The sequence below is a fragment of the Ranitomeya imitator genome, chromosome 1, assembly GCF_032444005.1.
Source record: "Ranitomeya imitator isolate aRanImi1 chromosome 1, aRanImi1.pri, whole genome shotgun sequence".
NCBI lineage: Eukaryota > Metazoa > Chordata > Amphibia > Anura > Dendrobatidae > Ranitomeya > Ranitomeya imitator.
The window spans coordinates 798327111-798350293 of NC_091282.1; the positions used below are offsets into that span (position 1 = coordinate 798327111).

Below are 23183 nucleotides of genomic sequence, written 5' to 3' on the forward strand. Positions count from 1 at the left end.
TCAGTCATGAAAAAAATCCATCTAGTATTATACACTACCTAGTAGACGGGGGACAGGGTAGGAGGAAGATGGAGTTTTTTCTCTGTTTGAGCAGATCAACATGTTGTTGTTAGTGCGGTGAAGTAGGGAGGAACCATCTGCTTGGCTCAGAGCACAAAGCGCATCTCTGACATCACAGCAGGATTAACCCACCCACGCTTACCTTATTTTAATCCCAATCTGGCCTATATTTCTATCCCTTCCCTCTCTTACTTCAACTCTTGAACACTTTAAAAAAATGCCAAAAAGCCCATTGTAAAGTAAATTTGCACAAACCTTTTTCCATTTTCTACCTGGCTCTGTTGGCATAAACGCATCAAGAATGGCCAAAATATCCATAATATGACTCTTGTGGATGTCAATGGAAAGTTTACATCTTTTATAGCTTTATTAAGTTTAGAAAGACAACTTTTGTATCGGTAGCAGCAATTTACAGTTAGATAAATGAAGCAGCACAGAACATTGATAAGACACAAGATGTGTATAAGTCTTATGGTGGCATCTTTACTCAAGAAACACATAATAATAATTTTTATTTATAAATTATTATTATGGTGGCATCTTTCCTCAAGAAACACATATGTAGCAAGGGCATAAATTCTGTGCAGGCAGCCCCCATGTAGCTGGGCCCATGAGACGAAGGACAACTGGAGTTCCCTTCCCAAAGGTGATATGAACCTGTGTGGGCCTCTGCCAATCCGTGATTACAGAAAATGGCTATTGAGTCAGGTGGTCCTTCTCCTAAGAGCTGATTTTTTTCAATGTATGACAAAGAATTTTAGGAAATACCATGGTTTGTCATAGTTAAGGGGGGGCATTTCTACATTAACATGTCACCAGTGCATGAAAAAGGGGTCTAATTGGCGGAGATGTAGTGGCCAGGACCTCCACATTCATAGAATAGGAGATAATGTCACGTTTGCTGGGGGTCTGTTCACAGTTAAGCAGCCTCCCCCTATCCCGAGAACAGGGGCCTGTGTGAATGGAGCACTGGGCTTTTCTAATTAATCTTAATGGGGTCTTCCCCCTATCCCAAGAACAGGGGCCTGTGTGAATGGAGCAGCGGTCTTTTCCAATTAATCTTAATGGGGTCTCCAGAAAAAGCTAAGCAAATTGTTTGGTTGATCTTTAGCACTCCCATTAGGTTTGAATGAAACGACAGTGTGCATGATCGACCACCACCTCATTCACTAGGGGCTCTTCAGGATCCTTGGGGGTCCTAACAGTTGAACCCCCAATGATCAGGAAGTTATTCCCTATTCTACAGACAGGGGATAACTTCCAAACTTGGCAGAATCTGTGACGAAGTCACTGGTAAAGTGCTGGAAGGGAAATATGTTTCACGACGCCTAATGGAGTCAGTGATATAAAATCCAGAGTTTTATTTCCTCCAGCACACTATGCGTTGTGAGGGTTAAGTTAAGTTATATTATGGGCTGGTTTTTATGTGAGCGGGTGGGAGGATGTCCACCTTATCTCCACCTACAGAGTCGGCACGCCGTGTGCTGACAGGACCTTAGTGATGTCACAATCACGTGATCAGTCACATGGTCTGGGGCATTAATTGCTAACTTCCAGAAGGTTTCAGTGTGCAGTGTACCTGGAGAGGAAACACTCCAGGAAAGTGTCCATGTCGCATATTAAAGACCTGTACCGTGGATATTGTACCAGTGAGCAGACTGAACCCCGCTAGGAAGAGGACTGTGTTTTCTTTCATTTTGCTTTTTTATGCTGTTTTGCCCAGAGAGCCGTGTTTATTTTCCCAGCTTGGTTTTTGCTGCCTTTAATAAACCAAGATACAGTGTTCTGCTTATACCTCTGTGTCTAGCCGAGTGAGCCACACTACCACAACTCCTGTTGATAGAAAACGAATGAGAACCAGTATAAATTTTGATTGACTGGGAGTGTTGGCAGCCATATCACGATATATTCAACTGATTCAATTCGAGGAAACAGTTGCTCACAACTTATTCAATTCTACACATTTTTTATATACTTTTGCACTTTTTTCCCCGCTATTTTGGAATGTAGGAAATTTGTAAAAACAACTCATGTAGCTAAAGGAAAATTCCAGCCATCATAGGCTAAGTTCACACTGGGCATTTTTGCAGCGTTTTTTTCTGCAGCAAAACCTGATTTCTTGGCAGGAAAGAAGCTGCGCCAAAAATGCATGTTATGGTGCTTTTTGTTTGCATTTTTGTTGCGGTTTTGGTGCTTTTTTTTTCATGCGTTTTTGGGGCTATCTTGTGTCTCTTTGTGCATGCTAATAAAGTTGCATGCCCCCAGGGGAAAAAAAAACTATTTCCTGTAGAACCGTACCCTAGATCCTTTGAAAATCCGGCAATTCATGTGCCGCTACAGTAAAATCACACTGACAGGTTAGAATAGAATAGATATATACACATAGAATACATTGATATGTGTGTGTCACTGACATTAATATATCTAACACACAAATACAACTAGTGCAGTGTGTGTGCAGCTTACTGTACAATGTGACTATGGGGTTAGTAATGGGGGCATCTTATTGACACCTCTCCATTACTAACCTCGGGGCTTGATGTCAACAGACAATACAAAGGTGACATCAACCCCCCCAACTATCACTCCACTTGCCACCACTACAAGGCAAGTGGGAAGAGTCGGGCAAAGCACCAGAACTGGTGCATCTAATAGATGCACCTTTTCTGGGCAGCTGTGGGCTGCTATTTTTAGGCTGGGGGGGCAATATCCATGGCCCCATACCAGCCTGAGAATACCAGCCCCCAGCAAGGCTGGTTGTCTAAAATGGGGGATCCCTCTATTCTTGATAACCAACCTTGCTGAAGCTGATGGCTGAGGGTTGCAGCCCCCAGCTGTGAGTTTTGCCTGGCTGGTTATCAAAAATAGGGGGAAACCCATGCAGGTTTTTTTTTTAATTATTATTATTTATTTACAGCACAGGAGCAGCTGATGAATACACCCATCATTCGCTCCTGCTCTCACTGTTATTAGCTGTAGCAGGTGTCGGATGATGGGAGCAGTTGTCTCATCAGATGACACCAGTGACTTGAGGTAAACTGTATACCCCCAATCACAGCTGAGCACCCCCGCTGTCCTTTGACAGCGTTGGAACCACGGCTCTCTGACCGGCGGGTATGGTTTCACCGCCGATCAGAAGTGGTGTTTGCTGTGCTGTCATGCATATGGCAGCATGTCAAACACAGTATTTTTGGGTCCCCCATTCAAGAGAATGGAGTTCGGGTCCTGCTCTTCTGGATGACAGGCTGTATGGACACATCATGCAGCCTGCCATCTAAAGGTAGCAGAGCCGAGTGTGAGGTCACATCCGGCTGTCCTTGACTTTTCTGCAACATATACGATGCAAAAAAGTCAACCTGCGTATTTGCAGCGTTTTTTCACCATCCATTCAAGTCAATGGGTGAAAAACGCTGCAAAAACGCTGAAAAAAACACTGAAAGAAGTGACATGCTCTATGTAAAAAAAAAAGGCTGCGAAGCACAAAATCCTGATGACAAAAAAAAAACAATGTATGTATGAGATTTCTGAAATCTCATAGGCTTTGTTGGTACTGTAAAAAGCAGCTGAAAATTAGCATAAAAAAATGCAGCAAAAACGCCCAGTGGGAACTTACCCATAGGCTGTAATAATGATGATCACTTCCATTAGAAGACCAATTATGATCAGGCTCAAACTGGACCTCAGTTACAAAATGACTCTTGTTGGGCAAAGGAGATGCACAAGGGAAAAGAAAAACATATGTTCTGTATACATTATTTGTTTTGTGACCTCAAAAATAAATATACATTAAAAAAAAAAAGTTATCTCCTATCCACGGTGGTCGAACCCCGGACGATCCCAAGATCTGGGACCCCATTGTGATTGGAGTGGACACGCGCATGCTCCTTCTTTACTCCATTCATTGTTTGTGGGACTGCCGGAGAAAGCCGAGCACTGTCCATTCAGGATGGGGCAGCACAGTCCTGTTGTTGGAGTTCCAGAGCCTTGATCTCAGCAAGTTATTCTCTGTCCTATGAATAGGAGATAACTTGTTGTTTTTTTTCGTAATAACCCTTTAACAGTTGGTTTAATACGTTTCTGACAAGTCTGAAGTCATCAGTGTCATTTTCAGTATCCCCTTTACTCCACTTAACACATGAGCCCACAAAAGTGAGATATTGTTTGCTCGGTTAATTATCAGGGTCCACACAGTAGTGATCACAGTTATTTTCATTTCATGCGATCAATACATCTGTCCTAAAGAGTCAAGAAAATTATGTAAGAATACATGTCATAAGAATACATGACAATGATAAATAGATCATCAAAATCTTCTGCCAGCACCATTAGGTATCAGAAAGTACCGTAGCTTATCGGAATGAGGATGAGCTACAGTACCAGGCACAGCCACATGTAACAACGTGCCACAGTGCCTTAAGAATCACTAATGGGGCCATTGCTGATTTGTGCGGCTCTTGGGGAACCAATCACACTTTGATGGTCTATTCATGGTGGATGATGTTTTCATGAAATAAATCACTAGCAACAGCCTAGTTCCCCAGTGGAACAACTCATTTTCCATATCCAACCTTCAGGAACGCTGTGATGATGATATTTTGAATGGGGGAGGATTATAATAAATAAAGTTTACTGCTGCCCGGTCACATTGTCAGATTTTGACTGGACCTTTAGACTTTGTCCTCGATCTAACCAGGGTTCACGTTGCACAAATGTTCTCTTTTTGGGCGGTCTACCTTTCTCAGAAAGTATGCCAAGGAATCTGGGAAAAAAAGTTGCAATTACTCATTTGACCGATTGCCGAAACTTTTGCCCCTCCTTGTGCTCCATTGCATTAAATAGTGGTGTAATTCCTGCTATAGTTAGCAATTTTAACTTTATCAGGAAAAATAATCTTAACATCATTGCCAGCTTCTCTATCAGCTTTCATGTAGAAATCCTTTTTCTTCCGGATAAGGTGGCTGTACTTGGCGTTGGCTAACCAGGTCTCACACTTCGAAAAGAAAACAATTCCCGTCGTTATGAGGACTATGAGGCAAGTGAGAAGACCAAGGACAATGAAACAAATGATCTGACTTCTGCTGAGGAACGGGTCCATATTGTGGACGGTCTCCTTCATCGTGATCTTTAAGACCTCATGTCCTTGGTGGGGGAAAATCTTGTGATGGGGCTGAAAATGAACATGACTGACTACAGTATGGACCTTCTTATTGTTATTCAAGACATCACACATAGCTCCTCTGTATTCAGGGGGACAGGTGCACTGAAATCCTTCAATCTTTGCATGACAGGTCCCACCATGAGCACAGGGATTACTACTACACAATAACTTGACTTCCTTGCAAGACTGACCAGTGAATCCCACAGGACATTTGCACTTAAATCCTATATCAACATCAGTGCAATTCCCACCATTTGCACAAGGGTTTGGTTTGCAGCCATCTTTCTTTATTTCACATTTATTGCCTTCAAAACCTGGAGGACACTGACACGAAGCTTGGGAAGCAAAGCCATTGTGATCTATGCAAGTCCCTCCATTCTTGCAAGGAGACCTATAGAAACATACACAATCACATGAGAAGGGTTAATTAATAATGCTCAACTTTTAAAAATACATTTTCAATTCTCTCCAAGACGAAACTAGATAGCGGCACTTGGCACTGATAGATCCAATATTTGTTTCGATTTATCATGCATGGTCTTGGGTTCAACCACAGAGACACAGCTGTAATGTATGATCACACTTCATCCGGCCATATGTGGCCTCATACCTGCTGCTCTACATATTCAAGAGTATGGCAGAACATTTTCCTGATTGTAAAGAACTTGCATTCAATAACGGATTTTTATAGCGGACTAATTGTTTTGCCAATGCTACATTCAGATATAATCGCATCTTGGTCTTACAGGTAAGGAAATGAATATCACAAAACGTATAACTACTTAGACTCATTCAGTACGTACAATACCATGAATTTAGTGTCTACATTTACAATTACCTCTCGGTAGCGAGTCCTTGAGCCAGTTAGCATTATGCAAATTCTGCGATATTTTGCCTTTAACTAGCACATCCTTTATATTTGTTCTCCGCCTGCATGAAATTATTTCCTTCCTAATAGCGACTTCAGATAACAAAGGCTTCCTGTCAATCATGTAACAATGTTTTCTAATAATGAACCTAATTTGGTCACTCATAGAATTGTGTTAGAGCAAAGAAACAAATCTCTTGCCTTTTTCCTTATTTTTTCACTGTAACAAAGACGATCACTTTGAGAAGATTTTTCACATCTTCTCTGGATGACATTAAGTGGGTAGCTCCATTTGTGTAATATGAAGCTCAAATTGTGGAGTTGCACTACAAAAGATGCATTACTACTGGTAATGTGGCATAGTCGTAAAAATGCCCCAGATCAATAATTCCTTAATATGGTAAGGATGATGACCATCATAACGCACTGGCAAAATAGTCACAGCAGGCTTATGATAAAAGTTTGTGTGAATAGTGTCCTCCACTATTTCAGCCTCCAAATCTAGCAACAGTATACAACTACCTCCAATTTTACTTGTAAAACCTATAATAGACTGATTTTCATTTAGAGGTGCTTTTCACAAAATTAGAATATCATCAAAAAGTTAATTTATTTCAGTTCTTCAATACAAAACTCAAAACTCATATATTATATAGTCATTACAAACAGAGTGATCTTTTTCAAGTGTTTATTTCTGTTAATGCTGCTGATTATGGCTTACAGCCAATGAAAACCCAAAAGTTATTATATCAGTAAATTAGAATACTTTATAACACCACTTTGAAAAATGATTTTAAAATCCGAAATGTTGGCCTACTGAAATGTATGTTCAGTAAATGCACTCAATACTTGGTCAGGGCTCCTTTTGCATCAATTACTGCATCAATTTAGCGTGGCATGGAGGCGATCAGCCTGTGGCACTGCTGAGGTGTTATGGAAGCCCAGGTTGCTTTGGTAGCAGCATTCAGCTTGTCTGCATTGTTAGGTCTGGCTCTCTCATCTTTCTCTTGACAATACCCAATATATTCTCTATGGGGTTAAGGTCAGGCAAGTTTGCTGGCCAATCAAGCACAGTGATACTGTTGTTTTTAAACCACGTATTGGTACTTTTGGCAGTGGACAGGTGCCAAATCCTGTTGGAGAATCAAATTTCCATCTCCAAAAAGCTTGTCGGCAGGGGGAAGCATGAAGTTCTGTAAAATTTCCTGGTAGACGACTGCGCTGACTTTGGTCTTGATAAAACACAGTGGACCCAGCAGATAACATGGCTCCCAAACCATCACTGATTGTGGAAACTTCACAAACTTCACAGACTTCCAGACCTCAAGCAGCTTGGATTGTGGCCTCTCCACTCTTCCTCCAGATTCTGGGAACTTGATTTCCAAATGAAATGCAAAATTTACTTTCATCTGAAAACAACACCTTGGACTACTGAGTAACAGTCCAGTTCTTGTTCTCGTTGGCCCAGGTAGGACGTTTCTGGCGTTGTCTATTGGTCATGAGTGGCTTGACAAAAGGAATGTGACACTTGTAGCCCATGTCCTGGATACGTCTGTGTGTGGTGGCTCTTGAAGCATTGACTCCAGCAGCAGTCCACCCTTTGTGAATCTCCCCCAAATGTTTGAATGGCCTTTTCTTAACAATCTTTTCAAGGCTGTGGTTATCCCGGGTGCTCGTGCACTTTTTTCTACCACACTTTTTCCTTCCACTCAACTTTCCATTGATATGATTGGATACAGCACTCTGTGAACAGCCAGCTTCTTAAGCAATGACCTTTTGGGGCTTACCCTCCTTATGGAGTGTGTCAATGACTGCCTTTTGGAAATCTGTCAAGTCAGCAGTCTTCCCCATGATTGTGGAGCCTAACAGACTAAAGGAGCTTTTAAACGCTTAGGAAACCTTTGCAGGTGTTTTTTGTTAATTATTCTAATTTACTGAGATAATGACTTTTGGGTTTTCATTGGCTGTAAGCCATAATCATCAACATTACCAGAAATAATCACGTGAAATAGATCACTCAGTTTGTAATGACTCCATATAATATGAGTTTCACTTTTTGTATTTAAGAACTGAAATAGATTAACTTTTTAATGATATTCTGATTTTGTGAGAAGCACTTTAGATCACAAAACTCTTTAATTCGTACGATCTCTCTAAAACCCTCCAAACAATACATATCATGAATATAAATTCAATGAGAAGCAAGAATAATTTAATGTTTCACAAAAGGATAAGATATATTAAAGGGAATCTGTCATTAGGATCAACCCTCCTAAGTTGTTTATATGGCAACGCAGGTCAGACACGCAGGATCTGGTAGCTGACTTAATTTTGCCTGCTATAGGCAACGTATGACGTCACTACTATTTGACTGGCACGCTGATGTCAGCTGCAGGCCTCTGATCAGCTGGCGTGTATTGCATAATACAGATCAGCTGAATATGCATTCTCGGATACACATTTAGCTGAAATGGGCACTGGCGTGAATGGGCCACCATCCTCCACGGGCCTGGTCATGATCGCACCCTCTGCCACCGCGATCATTACTCCCCTGCTATACACATGTGGTCAAAATTGTTGGTACCCCTCGTTTAATGACAGAAAAACCCACAATGGTCACAGAAATAACTTGACATAACTTGATCTGACAAAAGTAATACCGTAATAAATAGACGATCTATGAAAATTAACAAATGAAAGTCAGACATTGCTTTTCAACCATGCTTCCACAGAATTTTAAAAAAATAAAGCTCATTAAATCGGCCTGGACAGAAATTATGGTACTCTTAACTTAATATTTTGTTACACAACCTTTTGAGGCAATCACTGCAATCAAACAATTCCTGTAACTGTCAATGAGACTTCTGCACCTCTCGACAGGTATTTTGTCCCACTCCTCAAGAGCAAACTGCTCCAGTTGTCTGGTGTTTGAAGCTTGCCTTTTCCAGACGACATGTTTCATCTTTTTCCAAAGATGCACAATAAGATTTAGATCAGGGCTCATAGAAGGCCACTTCAGAATAGTCCAATGTTTTCCTCTTAGCCATTCTTGGGTGTTTTTAGCTGTTTGTTTTGGGTCATTATCCTGCTACAAGACACATGACCTGCGACTGAGATCAAGCTTTCTGACACTGGGCAGCACATTTTTCTCTAGAATCCCTTGATAGTCTTGAGATTTCATTGTACCCTGCACAAATTCTAGACATCCTGTGCCAGATGTAGCAAAGCAGCCCCAGAACATAACAGAGCCTCCTACATGTTTCACAGTAGGGACATTGTTCTTTTCTTAATATGCTTCATTTTTCCGTATGTGAACATAGAGCTGATGTGCCTTGCCAAAAAGTTCTATGTTTGTCTCATCTGTCCATAGGAAATTCTCCCAGAAGCTTTGTGGCTTGTCAACATGTAGTTTAGCAAATTCCAGTCTGGCTTTTTTATGAGTTTTTTTCAACAATTGTGTCCTCCTTGGTCATCTCTCATGAAGTCCATTTTGGCTCATACAACGACGGATGGTACGCTCTGACACTGATGTTATTTGAGCTTGAAGTTCACCTTTAATCTGTTTAGAAGTTTTCTGGGCTCTTTTGCTACCATTCGTATTATCTGTCTCTTTGATTTGTCATCAATTTTCCTCCTGCGGCCACGTACAGGGAGATTGGCTACAGTCCCATGGATTTTACATTTCTGAATAATATGTGCAACTGTAGTCACAGGAACATCAAGCTGCTTGGAGATGGTCTTATAACTTTTACCTTTATCATGTTTGTCTATAAGAGACAACTCTTTCCTTCGCTTCCTCTGGTCCATGTTGAGTGGATACACACCATGTCACCAAACAGCACAGTGAGTATCTGTAGCCCTATTTACAGGCCCACTTACTGATTCCAAGATTGTAAACAATATAGAATATAACTACTATAATACTGCTCCTATGTACAAGAATATAACTACTATAATACTGCTCCTATGTACAAGAATATAACTACTATAATACTGCTCCTATGTACAAGAATATAACTACTATAATACTGCTCCTACGTACAAGAATATAACTACTATAATACTGCTCCTATGTACAAGAATATAACTACTATAATACTGTTCCTACGTACAGAAATATAACTACTATACTGCCCCTATGTACAAGAATATAACTACTATAATACTGCTCCTGTGTGCAAGAATATAACTACTATAATACTGCCCCTATGTACAAGAATATAACTACTATAATACTGCCCCCTATGTACAAGAATATAACTACTATAATACTCCCCCAATGTACAAGAATATAACTACTATAATACTGCCCCATGTACAAGAATATAACTACTATAATACTGCCCCATGTACAAGAATATAACTACTATAATACTGCCCCCTATGTACAAGAATATAACTACTATAATACTGCCCCTATGTACAAGAATATAACTACTATAATACTGCCCCCTATGTACAAGAATATAACTACTATAATACTGCCCCCTATGTACAAGAATATAACTACTATAATACTGCCCCTATGTACAAGAATATAACTACTATAATACTGCCCCTATGTACAAGAATATAACTACTATAATACTACCTCTATGTACAAGAATATAACTACTATAATACTGCCTCTATGTACAAGAATATAACTACTATAATACTGCCCCATGTACAAGAATATAACTACTTTAATACTGCCCCCTATGTACAAGAATATAACTACTATAATACTGCCCCCATGTACAAGAATATAACTACTGTAATACTGCTCCCTATGTACAAGAATATGACTACTATAATACTGCCCCTATGTACAAGAATATAACTACTATAATACTGCCGCTATGTACAAGAATATAACTACTATAATACTGCTCCTTATGTACAAGAATATAACTACTATAATACTGTTCCCTATGTACAAGAATATAACTAAAATAATACTGCCACTATGTACAAGAATATAACTACTATAATACTGCCCCTATGTACAGGAATAGAGCTACTATACTGCCTTTATTGACATAAACATATTTATGAATAATTTGGAAACGTTTGTCCATGGTTTTCTAGGTAAAGAAGAGCCCTGTTAATGTTTCGCTTATATAAACCACCTCCAGTTTCTGGCTCAGAGATCAGTCAGGGATATTTTTAGCTATTTAGAAGGACAGTAGACATTTTAATTGGATCTGAATTGCAAATGTCTGAACAGCTAATGAGACAAGCAGAACCGTCGTTCCTTGATCAGGAGACAGCTGCTTGTATTTTTATATTCATATTATGAACATATCCTGCCGAGTCCTCCACCATGTAGAACATTAAGGCCACGTCCTGGAGATTCATGAACCTGACAAACATTATAATCCCAGCAGTGAAGTCTTGTGCTGACAGTGAAGGCAGCGGTGCTTGTTTGTGGCAGTTTTCGCCTGCTCTTCTTCTAATGCACTAGGATCTCGAGGTGTCAAACATGTGGTGTGAAATATCTCACGTGTCAGTGATTCGATTTATCAAAACTTTTATTTTTCTTTGAAAAGGTTAATGGTAACCTGAATGTATGCCTGATTGCATCAGCAATGCCATCACAAATGCTAGGTCTGACGATGTCTCCCCATATAGGCCCTGTATAACTGTATGAAGTCCTTATTGCCCCGTGTGCTGTACTGCTTCCTCTAGGATAGAAATAATATTTACACTTGTGATGATGATTATTGCTACGTCACTGATAAACATAACTGCTGCGACCTTGTACATCTGTGAATTACGTAGACGGCCCCTTGTACTACTTGATTTCCCCTGTGGTGGCGATGCAGGAGAATCAAACACTTGTCTTTAGGCTTCCTGTGCAATCAGTGTGATTCCCTAATGAGAAGGTATTCTATTAATATTTGGCTTTATCATGACACCTACTGTCTGCCATTTTATAAACCTGCCCTGCTGCAGGTCATGTATTACAACAGCTCACTGCAGAGACAACCCTCTGTGGTTTGGTGGCATAACCTTTCCAGCTGCAGATTTTAATTTAAAGGTGATCACTTACCCAATTATATTACAGGGTCCCCTTTTAACCAAGCAGTTTTTGCCTGTAAATCCTGGAGCACATAGGCAGATATATCCACCGTCACCCGTTTCGATGCAGGTTGAGTTACTGGAACAGGGAACTGCAGCACATGGATGGATATCTGTGGGAAATATACACGGGTTACATTTCTGTTACTGTACATTGCACTGCTCCGGTTACATGAAGTGACTATTCTCCATTCACAACCAAAGCTTCATTTTTTGCAATTTGATTCCATTTGCTATATTTGTCTTAGATGCCCACACCTGTGGATGAAGAGCGGACACTGAAAGCAAAAAGCTGCTGTTCAAGAGTTGTCTATAGTTGATGCTGCGACAAAACAAACCCATAGTGCACATTTAAACGCAATCAAATTATTTTCCAGCTTCCCACGAAGACCTTTCCACATCTTCTAATTCTCACAATTAATCAAACCTCCTCAAAATAAGGGAGGGTGGGTGGGAGTTTGCTTCTCTGATATAGGGGCACCTAAAATGGTTGTTACACTAAGATGGATGATCTAATTTATACCAGCCCCCCTAGCTCCACCCCATTTCCCTACTACTCTCCCACAGCCCAATCCAGGCCCTACAATTCAAATCCTTTACCCCTTAGTATACTTCCCACTTCATTTGTTCACTCCCTATAGGCCCTCTCAACCCAGTCATGTCGTCCTCCCTTGAATTGCCTACGGCCCAGTACGTCCTCACTTGACATAGGGTATTCGTGATGCCTGTGAGTTTCACCTATAAACCAACCTTTTGAAAAACATATTCGACCTACCCAACCCAAAGTACCCCGACCCCCTCCCCAAATAACGACTCACCATACCTTCATTTGGATAAATTGGCCACAGCAGCCTTTATTAACATTTAACATAACAGTTTATTTGTTTAACATTATCCACGGGGAGGGCGGTCCTCAAAGCCCCAATAAGTAACCAACTCAGGTCAATATCCAGAAACTTGGCCTCCAGGTCGCATCTTGCCTCGAGCCGCTATGCACCAGCTCAGAGACACTAAGAGACTCGCCCGGCCAATATCCACCAAAATACCCACGGACCCAGTCATCTCATCCGTGTGACCACTATATTCCATTCCATTTAAACCACACCAGGGTGAGTCCAGGACTTTTAAGTTCCCCCCCTCCGAGACGCTATTTACTAGCACCACCAACTTTGAGGACCTTCTCCCCCCCGCCACCAGCATAAATGTTCTGAACCCTCAGACATTTATGTCACATCACACCAACAACCCCTTGTCAACGCCCTCTTGTATCGCCAAGCACCATAAATCCAGACCGATTGCATTCAAGTGAATACCATCCTTCCTCCAGAACTCGCCTTTACCCGATTCCAAATCAACATGCCGAACCACAATAGCCCCATTTCTGACCATAAAGCGGGAAACTGCTCTATTCACTTTTATCCTGGCCCTGTTTAACCTTGTACGGACCACGCCACATACCACACTTTTCTGGGGATGATATCTGACCAGATCACCAGCAGTCGTGGAAACATAGACCACAACCTCAACAAGTCATATTTAATGTCATTGATCAATTCTCTGCATGGACGCTTCCCTAGGTCATTGCCCCCTAAATGTATCACCAACAAGTCCGGTGCCCGATCCAAACGACTAAATCTGTGAAACTCGGGTAACAGTTGTTTCCATGTCATCCCTCGTTTACCGATCCACCTCAAAACTGCCGATGTCTTCAGCACACCCAGTTGTCTCCCTTCTGGGTGAACGTCTGCCCTCAATGCTGCCCAAAAGACGGAGGAATGACCCATAATCCATGTAAGCAATGGCCCGGCACTGAAAGAGAAAGAAAAAACACAACACCACAACCATAGCAACTGAAAATCACTACCCAGTCATCAACCAGATAACACCCCTTAGATCAGAGATGGGCAAATGTACGAAAGGAATCTCACGGACTCCCAATGGCCAACCCTCTGCACTAATTCATCACCCAAACCTCATCTGGCTGCCTCTGTAGCCGCCCCAATACGGAATGAGTGCCCACTGAAATTCTTTGCCGAAATGCCCCCTCTTGCTAAACAGCACTTACAGTAAATACCGTTACGAACTGAAAATGAGATAAGAATGAACCATCCTCATGTACAGATCATTTCCCAAAACCGAACCCCCCGAGAATGGTCTAAAACAGTGTAAAGAACAAAGAGGGGAACCGTTTACATCGAAAAGAACTACCCTACAACCCTTTCCCTCCGTATCTGTTTTGAATACCGTAAAAATATCACCAACCTGTCCCCATACATATCCACATCTTGTCTAAGCAAACCCCCCTTTACGATATCTGAAAGGGCTAACTAACTTGCCCAAACGTAACGCGCCAAAAAATGCCAAGGAAAAGGCCAGCTTGAACAGAGTTACCTCCGTTGGAGTAGAACAAACGTCCAGCAATTGCTCCCCTAAAATCAACAGTACTTCATAAGACACAGGACGCCTCTCATCCATGACCTTCCAACCTTTTCACCACCCCCTTATCACTTGAAGAACCAAAAACGACTTGGTCAAATCTTGCAACCCTCTGAACTTAAAGCCAAAAGCTAGACCTGATAAAAAATTATTAACTTTCGGGACCGACCATCCTGTTTCCCAATTATGCCCCATTAGCAACAGCAACTTGCTCTCATCCTCCAAACCAGTCCCCAATTTAGCCTTCCAATCCTCCCATATGTTCCATGCCCTAACGTAATGTGACCATGTCCCAGCCGCCAAGGATCTGGATATCAGATCCCTTACTGCCCCAACGGAAGATTCCATAAAGGCCCCTTCACATTTAGCGACGCTGCAGCGATACCGACAACGATCCGGATCGCTGCAGCGTCGCTGTTTGGTCGCTGGAGAGCTGTCACACAGACCGCTCTCCAGCGACCAACGATGCCGGTAACCAGGGTAAACATCGGGTAACTAAGCGCAGGGCCGCGCTTAGTAACCCGATGTTTACCCTGGTTACCATGCTAAAAGTAAAAAAAAACAAACACTACATACTTACCTACCACTGTCTGTCCTCCAGCGCTGCGCTCTGCTTCTCTGCTCTCCTCCTGTACTGTCTGGGAGCCGGAAAGCAGAGCGGTGACGTCACCGCTCTGCTTTCCGGCTCACAGACAGTACAGGAGGAGTGCAGAGCGCAGCGCTGGAGGACAGACAGCGGTAGGTAAGTATCTAGTGTTTGTTTTTTTTTACTTTTAGCATGGTAACCAGGGTAAACATCGGGTTACTAAGCGCGGCCCTGCGCTTAGTTACCCGATGTTTACCCTGGTTACCAGTGAAGACATCGCTGGATCGGTGTCACACACGCCGATCCAGCGATGTCCACGGGAGATCCAGCGACGAAATAAAGTTCTGGACTTTGTTCAGCGACCAACGATCTCCCAGCAGGGGCCTGATCGTTGGTCGCTGTCACACAGAACGATTTCATTAACGATATCGTTGCTACGTCACAAAAAGCAACGATATCGTTAACAATATCGTTATGTGTGAAGGTACCTTTAGACCTCTGGGCACGCCAATCCTGTGAGTTCCGCTTGAGGTGCCAATTCCCAAACACAATCCCACTGCGAACAAGAAAGATCTTCAAGGATAGGGTAATTTTTATTAGGCCGGAATTTCGCTGTGACCTATAAATTACACTGCAAGCCTACCCACACCATGTGCTGTAAAACTTTCAGCAGAGCCAGATTGGATGATGACAGCAAATTTATGGCCTTCACAGCCCCTCCGATCCGCAACCAAAACAAATCTTTTTATTCTGAATGCTCCCTCCCCACAATGATAGTGCCGCAGCGATAGGGAACACCACGCACAACACCTGATTGGCCGATAAGCCCTTCTCCACCCACAATCATGGCCAGTGGCACACCAACCAACTGTTCCTGAAAAACAAGCTAAATCCTTGCTCGTCAGCTGAACCCACCAGAATGCCCAGGGACTCGGCTAGCACCACTGGTGCAATCCACAGCGACTTCCCATTGTATGAGTCCAAGAAAAGTGCCCACACCTTCAAATCATCCTTCAACGCCTTCCTAAGTCTAATGAAATGTGACGGCACTTGAATCCCTGCCGTAGCCAAAGACAGCCTACGACAAAATGCTCTGCCCCTTCGGCATGATCCGACATGCGAAATTCAACTTTCCCAGCAATGATTGAACCTCGCGCAATATTACCTTCTTCAACCCAGTAACCCGCTTCACTTCCATTCTCATGTCCAGCAATTTTTCCTCTGGCAGCCTGCACTCCTTCGCGACCGTATCTATCTCAATACCCAGAAAATTATATAGGCTGAACTGGATGGACAAATGTCTTTTTTCGGCCTTACTAACTATGTTACTATGTTACAGGACCCACGTTTTTTTCCGCTGCCAACGGAACTCCAAACTTCTTCGCCACTCCCTCCATTCTGTGAAGCAAAACCAAACAATCTACAGAGTGCGCCGAACCAACAAACAAAAGATCATCGAGATAATGAATACAAGACCGAAGCCCAGACACATCTTTTACTGTCCATTCCAAAAATGTGCTGAATAGAGTTGAGCGACCTTGACCTTTTTAGAGTCGAGCCGGGTTTTGCGAAACCCGACTATGTCCAAAGTCGGGTCGAGTGAAATCGGCCGATTATGACGTAAAGTCGGGATCGACCGAAACACGAAACCCAATGCAAGTCAATGGGGCAGCATAGTCGGCAGTGAGTGGGGGCCAGGAAAACACCTAGAGTGGCCATTTTAATGTCAAAACCATCCATTCTTCTTAATGAAGCTTGTCAAGCGTAATTTACCTTATAATAATTGGAAGGCATTTGAAATTGGGGGTCATTTGGCTAAAGTTGTGGGGGGTAGGGCTGGTTCAAGTAATTAGTGGGCCCAGGAAATCTGGACCACGTCACGGCAGTGGAGCAGGGAGAGGTAAGTATTTCAACTTTGCAAGTGCTGTGAACCTGAGCAAGCAGGGGGGGCCCACTCGTTGGCATTGGCACTGGCACAGGGCCCCTCAAAGTACAGCGGTGTGTTTGCACGGCGGGGGCGCCTCCCACCGGCAGCAACACTTTTGCGTACTATGAGAGGCCCTGTGCCAGTGACGTCGCCAACTAGTATTCCTCCCCCCACCTGATGAAGGAACCTGCACTTTCATCTGCACCTTCCTCTTTGTCCCCGTGTAAGGTGGTATGGTATGCGGGAAGAGCAACCTGACTTTCAGCAGGGTCACAATGTTGTTGTGTAGCGTGCACGGGGAATGTTGCGTTATGGGTCAATGTACCAGCAGACTCATCTATCACTGGCTGGGCAATGGGCACGATGAAGTGGAAACACAGATATAGGCCCAAAGAAGAAAGTGGGCTAAATGCAGTTCAAAATTGGTAACACAGGAATAACCAGGGGGCATTGCAGTGGAGGACAACTGGAATGAGAGGCTGACACAGAGAGTAGGGCCAAATCAGTAAGTAGTCGAAATGCAGTTCAAAATTGGCAACCGTAGTAAACAGGCGGCACAGCTTTGTTCAGTGGAGGAGAACAGCAAGGAGTGGCAGACACCGATAGTAGGCCCCAAACCAACTAGTACGCCAAATGCAGTTGTTCCATTTAACCACAATTTAATGAGAGCCTGAAGATAGAAGCTCAGGAAAGGCAACCTGGGGAACACCTTGGAGTGTAACACACCATCTCTCTCCACCCCATACCCATTTTGTATGGCCTAATGCAGTGTACTTTTCTACAACTACTAAACGAGAGTCGGAAGACCGAAGCAATGGCAAGGAAACCTGGGGAACACCTTAGAGTGTAACACACCCTCTCTCTACACCCCATACCCAATTTGAAGGCCTAATGCAGTGTAGTTTCCAAGAACTACTAAACGAGAGCCGGAAGATCGAAGCTCAGGAAAGGCAACCTGGGGAACACCTTGGAGTGTAACACACCCTCTCGCTACACCCCATACCCAATTTGAAGGCCTAATGCAGCGTAGTTTCCAACAACTACTAAACGAGAGCCGGAAGATCGAAGCTCAGGAAAGGCAACCTGGGGAACACCTTGGAGTGTAACAAACCCTCTCTCTACACCCCATACCCAATTTGTAGGCCTAATGCAGCGTAGTTTCCGACAACTACTAAACGAGAGCATGAAGATCGAAGCTCAGGAAAGGCAACCTGGGGAACACCTTGGAGTGTAACACACCCTCTCTCTACACCCCATACCCAATTTGTAGGCCTAATGCAGCGTAGTTTCCGACAACTACTAAACGAGAGCCGGAATATCGAAGCTCAGGAAAGGCAACCTGGGGAACACCTTGGAGTGTAACACACCCTCTCTCTACGCCCCATACCCAATTTGTAGGCCTAATGCAGCGTAGTTTCCGACAACTACTAAACGAGAGCCGGAATATCGAAGCTCAGGAAAGGCAACCTGGGGAACACCTTGGAGTGTAACACACCCTCTCTCTACACCCCATACCCAATTTGAAGGCCTAATGCAGTGTAGTTTCCAAGAACTACTAAACGAGAGCCGGAAGATCGAAGCTCAGGAAAGGCAACCTGGGGAACACCTTGGAGTGTAACACACCCTCTCGCTACACCCCATACCCAATTTGAAGGCCTAATGCAGCGTAGTTTCCAACAACTACTAAACGAGAGCCGGAAGATCGAAGCTCAGGAAAGGCAACCTGGGGAACACCTTGGAGTGGAACACACCATCTCTCTACACCCCATACCCAATTTGAAGGCCTAATGCAGAGTAGTTTCCAAGAACTACTAAACGAGAGCCGGAAGATCGAAGCTCAGGAAAGGCAACCTGGGGAACACCTTGGAGTGTAACACAACGTCTCTCTACACGACGGAAGGGCTGATTCTTAGGAAGGAAGGCTGTTGGAAATAAGCATTGCGCGTCCGAGGGTGATTATATTCTTATTAGGTATATACTCACCCTCGGACGCGCCCTGCTTCTTTATTTGGAATGAATGTTTATTTGCAATGTGGTGTTGACTTTCTCTATTATTTTGGTAATTAATGATTTTATTATTTTCATTATTTTGCATCTTCTCGGCAATAATATAAAGAAGACGCGACAGGACAACACTCGGTGGATGCCATATGTGTGTTTTCAATTTAAAAAAACTTTCAGTTAACTACTTGCAGGAGAAAGTAATTGTAGCTGGTGGCCATTTTTAGTACTGTACCAGATTAGAGTTGTGTGTTTGTTTTTAATGTTAAAATGTCTGCATTTGATATCTCACCAGTATTTTCTTTTTTATAAGCAAAATACTTATTTTTATATTTTCTGATGTTGGTTCCAGGGGTACACGGCCAGCAGTGCCCTGGTCAGTGTAGTAGTAGTTGAAAGAATGGACCGCAGACAGGCATCGAAGGCCTAAAATAATAACACATGGCTGTAGGCAATTTTAAATTGGTTCCAGGGGTACACGGACAGCAGTGGTGTGGTCAGTGGAGGCCTAGTGGAAGGAGTGACCGCAGACAGGCATCGAAGGCCTAAAATAATAACACATGGCTGTAGGCAATTTTAAATTGGTTCCAGGGGTACACGGGCAGCAGTGACCTGGTCAGTGTAGTAGTAGTTGAAAGAATGGACCGCAGACAGGCATCGAAGGCCTAAAATAAAAAAATTGGGCTGGCTGTAGGCAATTTTAAATTGGTTCCAGGGGTACACGGGCAGCAGTGGTGTGGTCAGTGGAGGCCTAGTGGAAGGAGTGACCGCAGACAGGCATCGAAGGCCTAAAATAATAACACATGGCTGTAGGCAATTTTAAATTGGTTCCAGGGGTACACGGGCAGCAGTGACCTGGTCAGTGTAGTAGTAGTTGAAAAAATGGACCGCAGACAGGCATCGAATGCCTAAAATAATAACACATGGCTGTAGGCAATTTTAAATTGGTTACAGGGGTACACGGACAGCAGTGACCTGGTCAGTGTAGTAGTAGTTGAAAGAATGGACCGCAGACAGGCATCGAAGGCCTAAAATAAAAAAATTGGGCTGGCTGTAGGCAATTTTAAATTGGTTCCAGGGGTACACGGACAGCAGTGGTGTGGTCAGTGGAGGCCTAGTGGAAGGAGTGACCGCAGACAGGCATCGAAGGCCTAAAATAATAACACATGGCTGTAGGCAATTTTAAATTGGTTCCAGGGGTACACGGACAGCAGTGACCTGGTCAGTGTAGTAGTAGTTGAAAGAATGGACCGCAGACAGGCATCGAAGGCCTAAAATAAAAAAATTGGGCTGGCTGTAGGCAATTTTAAATTGGTTCCAGGGGTACACGGGCAGCAGTGACCTGGTCAGTGTAGTAGTAGTTGAAAGAATGGACCGCAGACAGGCTTAGAAGGCCTAACATAACAAACTTGGGCTGGCTGTAGGCACTTTTAAATTGGTTCCAGGGGTACACGGGCAGCAGTGGTCTGGTCAGTGGAAGTCTAGTGGAAGGAGTGACCGCAGACAGGCTTCCAAGGCCTAACATAACAAACTTGGGCTGGCTGTAGGCACTTTTAAATTGGTTCCAGGGGTACACGGGCAGCAGTGGTCTGGTCAGTGGAAGTCTAGTGGAAGGAGTGACCGCAGACAGGCTTCCAAGGCCTAACATAACAAACTTGGGCTGGCTGTAGGCACTTTTAAATTGGTTCCAGGGGTACACGGGCAGCAGTGGTCTGGTCAGTGGAAGTCTAGTGGAAGGAGTGACCGCAGACAGGCTTCCAAGGCCTAACATAACAAACTTGGGCTGGCTGTAGGCACTTTTAAATTGGTTCCAGGGGTACACGGGCAGCAGTGGTCTGGTCAGTGGAAGTCTAGTGGAAGGAGTGACCGCAGACAGGCTTCCAAGGCCTAACATAACAAACTTGGGCTGGCTGTAGGCACTTTTAAATTGGTTCCAGGGGTACACGGGCAGCAGTGGTCTGGTCAGTGGAAGTCTAGTGGAAGGAGTGACCGCAGACAGGCTTCGAAGGCCTAACATAACAAAATTGGGCTGGCTGTAGGCACTTTAAATTGGTTCCAGGGGTACATGGGCAGCAGTGTATGGTCAGTGGAAGTCTAGTGGAAGGAGTGACGGCAGACAGTCTTCGAAGGCCTAACATAACAAAATTGGGCTGACTGTAGGCACTTTTAAATTGGTTCCAGGGTAACACGGCCAGCAGTGGCCTGGTCAGTGTAGTAGTTGTAGAAAGAAGGGACCGCAGACAGGCTTCGAAGGCCTAACATAACAAAAATGTCAAAACAATGGTATTGTCAGTGCCAGGCATTGAAGGATGTCAGCGGCTAGACTACACATTGGTGAAGCTGTGAGAGATAATTTTGCTAGTGGTAGAGCACTGTTTGAGCTGGGGGGGGGAACTGTCTTGTGGCCGGCGGTACAGGCACAGGGCCCCTCATATTACAACGGTGTGTCTGACGTTGGGTGCGCACCACCACCGCCAGAGACACTTTATTGTACTATGAGGGACCCAGTGGCAGTGCCGTCGACCAAAAGCGGCCACACCCACCTCTTCAGACAAACAGCACTCTCAAGGGTCCAAGCGCAAAGTGGCGATAGCACGGCCCCGTGTGGGGAGTTTGGCCATTTCGTGAGGTGGAAACATGTCGTATGCTGGACAATCAGGTGAAGAAAATTACGAGATTGGAAAAGTCATTCAGAATAGTCCACAGGCAAGACCTTTTCATAGGAAAGCTAGGTGTCAGCCGGGCAGGGTGGGGCAAAAGATTTTGAAATCCAGTTGTGGTTCATTTTAATGAAGGTTAGATCATCTACATTTTGGGTAGCCAGACGAGTCCTTTTTTCTGTTAGTATTGAACCTGCAGCACTGAATACTCTTTCTGATAGGACACTAGCTGCCGGGCAAGCAAGCTCCTGCAATGCATATTCTGCCAATTCTGGCCAGGTGTCTAATTTGGATGCCCAGTAATCAAATGGGAATGACGGTTGAGGGAGAACGTCGATAAGGGATGAAAAATAGTTTGTAACCATACTGGACAAATGTTGTCTCCTGTCACTTTGAATTGATGCTGCAGTACCTGTCCTGTCTGCGGTCATAGAAAAATCACTCCACAACCTGGTCAGAAAACCCCTCTGTCCAACGCCACTTCTGATTTCTGCCCCTCTAACACCTCTGGTCTGCTGGCCCCTGGAGCTCGTGTGAGAACGATCACGGGCGCTGTGTGCAGGGAATGCCAGAAGCAAACGGTCAACAAGAGTTGATTGTTTTGTTGCTAATATTAGTTCCAAGTTCTCATGTGGCATAATATTTTGCAATTTGCCTTTATAGCGAGGATCAAGGAGGCAGGCCAACCAGTAATCGTCATCGTTCATCATTTTTGTAATGCGTGTGTCCCTTTTGAGGATACGCAAGGCATAATCCGCCATGTGGGCCAAAGTTCCCGTTGTCAAATCTGCGGTTGTGCTTGGTTGAGGGGCAGTTGCAGGCAAATCTACGTCACTTGTGTCCCTCAAAAAACCAGAACCCGGCCTTGCCACGCCACCAATTTCCCGTGCCCCCGGGAAAGCTTCCTCATTAAAAATATACTCATCCCCATCATCCTCCTCATCCTCCACCTCCTCTTCGCCCGGTACCTCGTCATGTACACTGCCCTGACCAGACAATCGCTGACTGTCATCAAGGCTTTCCTCTTCCTCTGGTGCAGACGCCTGATCCTTTATGTGCGTCAAACTTTGCATCAGCAGACGCATTAGGGGGATGCTCATGCTTATTATGGCGTTGTCTGCACTAACCAGCCGTGTGCATTCCTCAAAACACTGAAGGACTTGACACATGTCTTGAATCTTCGACCACTGCACACCTGACAACTCCATGTCTGCCATCCTACTGCCTGCCCGTGTATGTGTATCCTCCCACAAAAACATAACAGCCCGCCTCTGTTCGCACAGTCTCTGAAGCATGTGCAGTGTTGAGTTCCACCTTGTTGCAACGTCTATGATTAGGCGATGCTGGGGAAGGTTCAAAGAACGCTGATAGGTCTGCATACGGCTGGAGTGTACAGGCGAACGGCGGATATGTGCGCAAAGTCC

At 43.9% G+C, this 23183-nt stretch overlaps 1 protein-coding gene across 2 annotated transcripts in view; it reads right to left on the reverse strand.

Annotated features, from left to right (window-relative positions):
* Nucleotides 1-403: 403 nt before the first annotated feature.
* DLK1 (delta like non-canonical Notch ligand 1) overlaps nt 404-23183 on the reverse strand; it is a 78227-nt gene continuing 55447 nt past the window's right edge. Inside the window, exons 6-7 of one of the 2 annotated variants that reach the window (XM_069738098.1) lie at nt 12121-12262; nt 404-5609 (exon numbers count right to left, since the gene is read on the reverse strand). In XM_069738098.1, the coding sequence (XP_069594199.1) occupies nt 4892-5609; nt 12121-12262 (860 nt within the window). In that variant the 3' untranslated portion in view covers nt 404-4891. The remainder of the gene's footprint in view (nt 5610-12120; nt 12263-23183) is intronic. The other variant, XM_069738108.1, reaches the window with a different exon arrangement.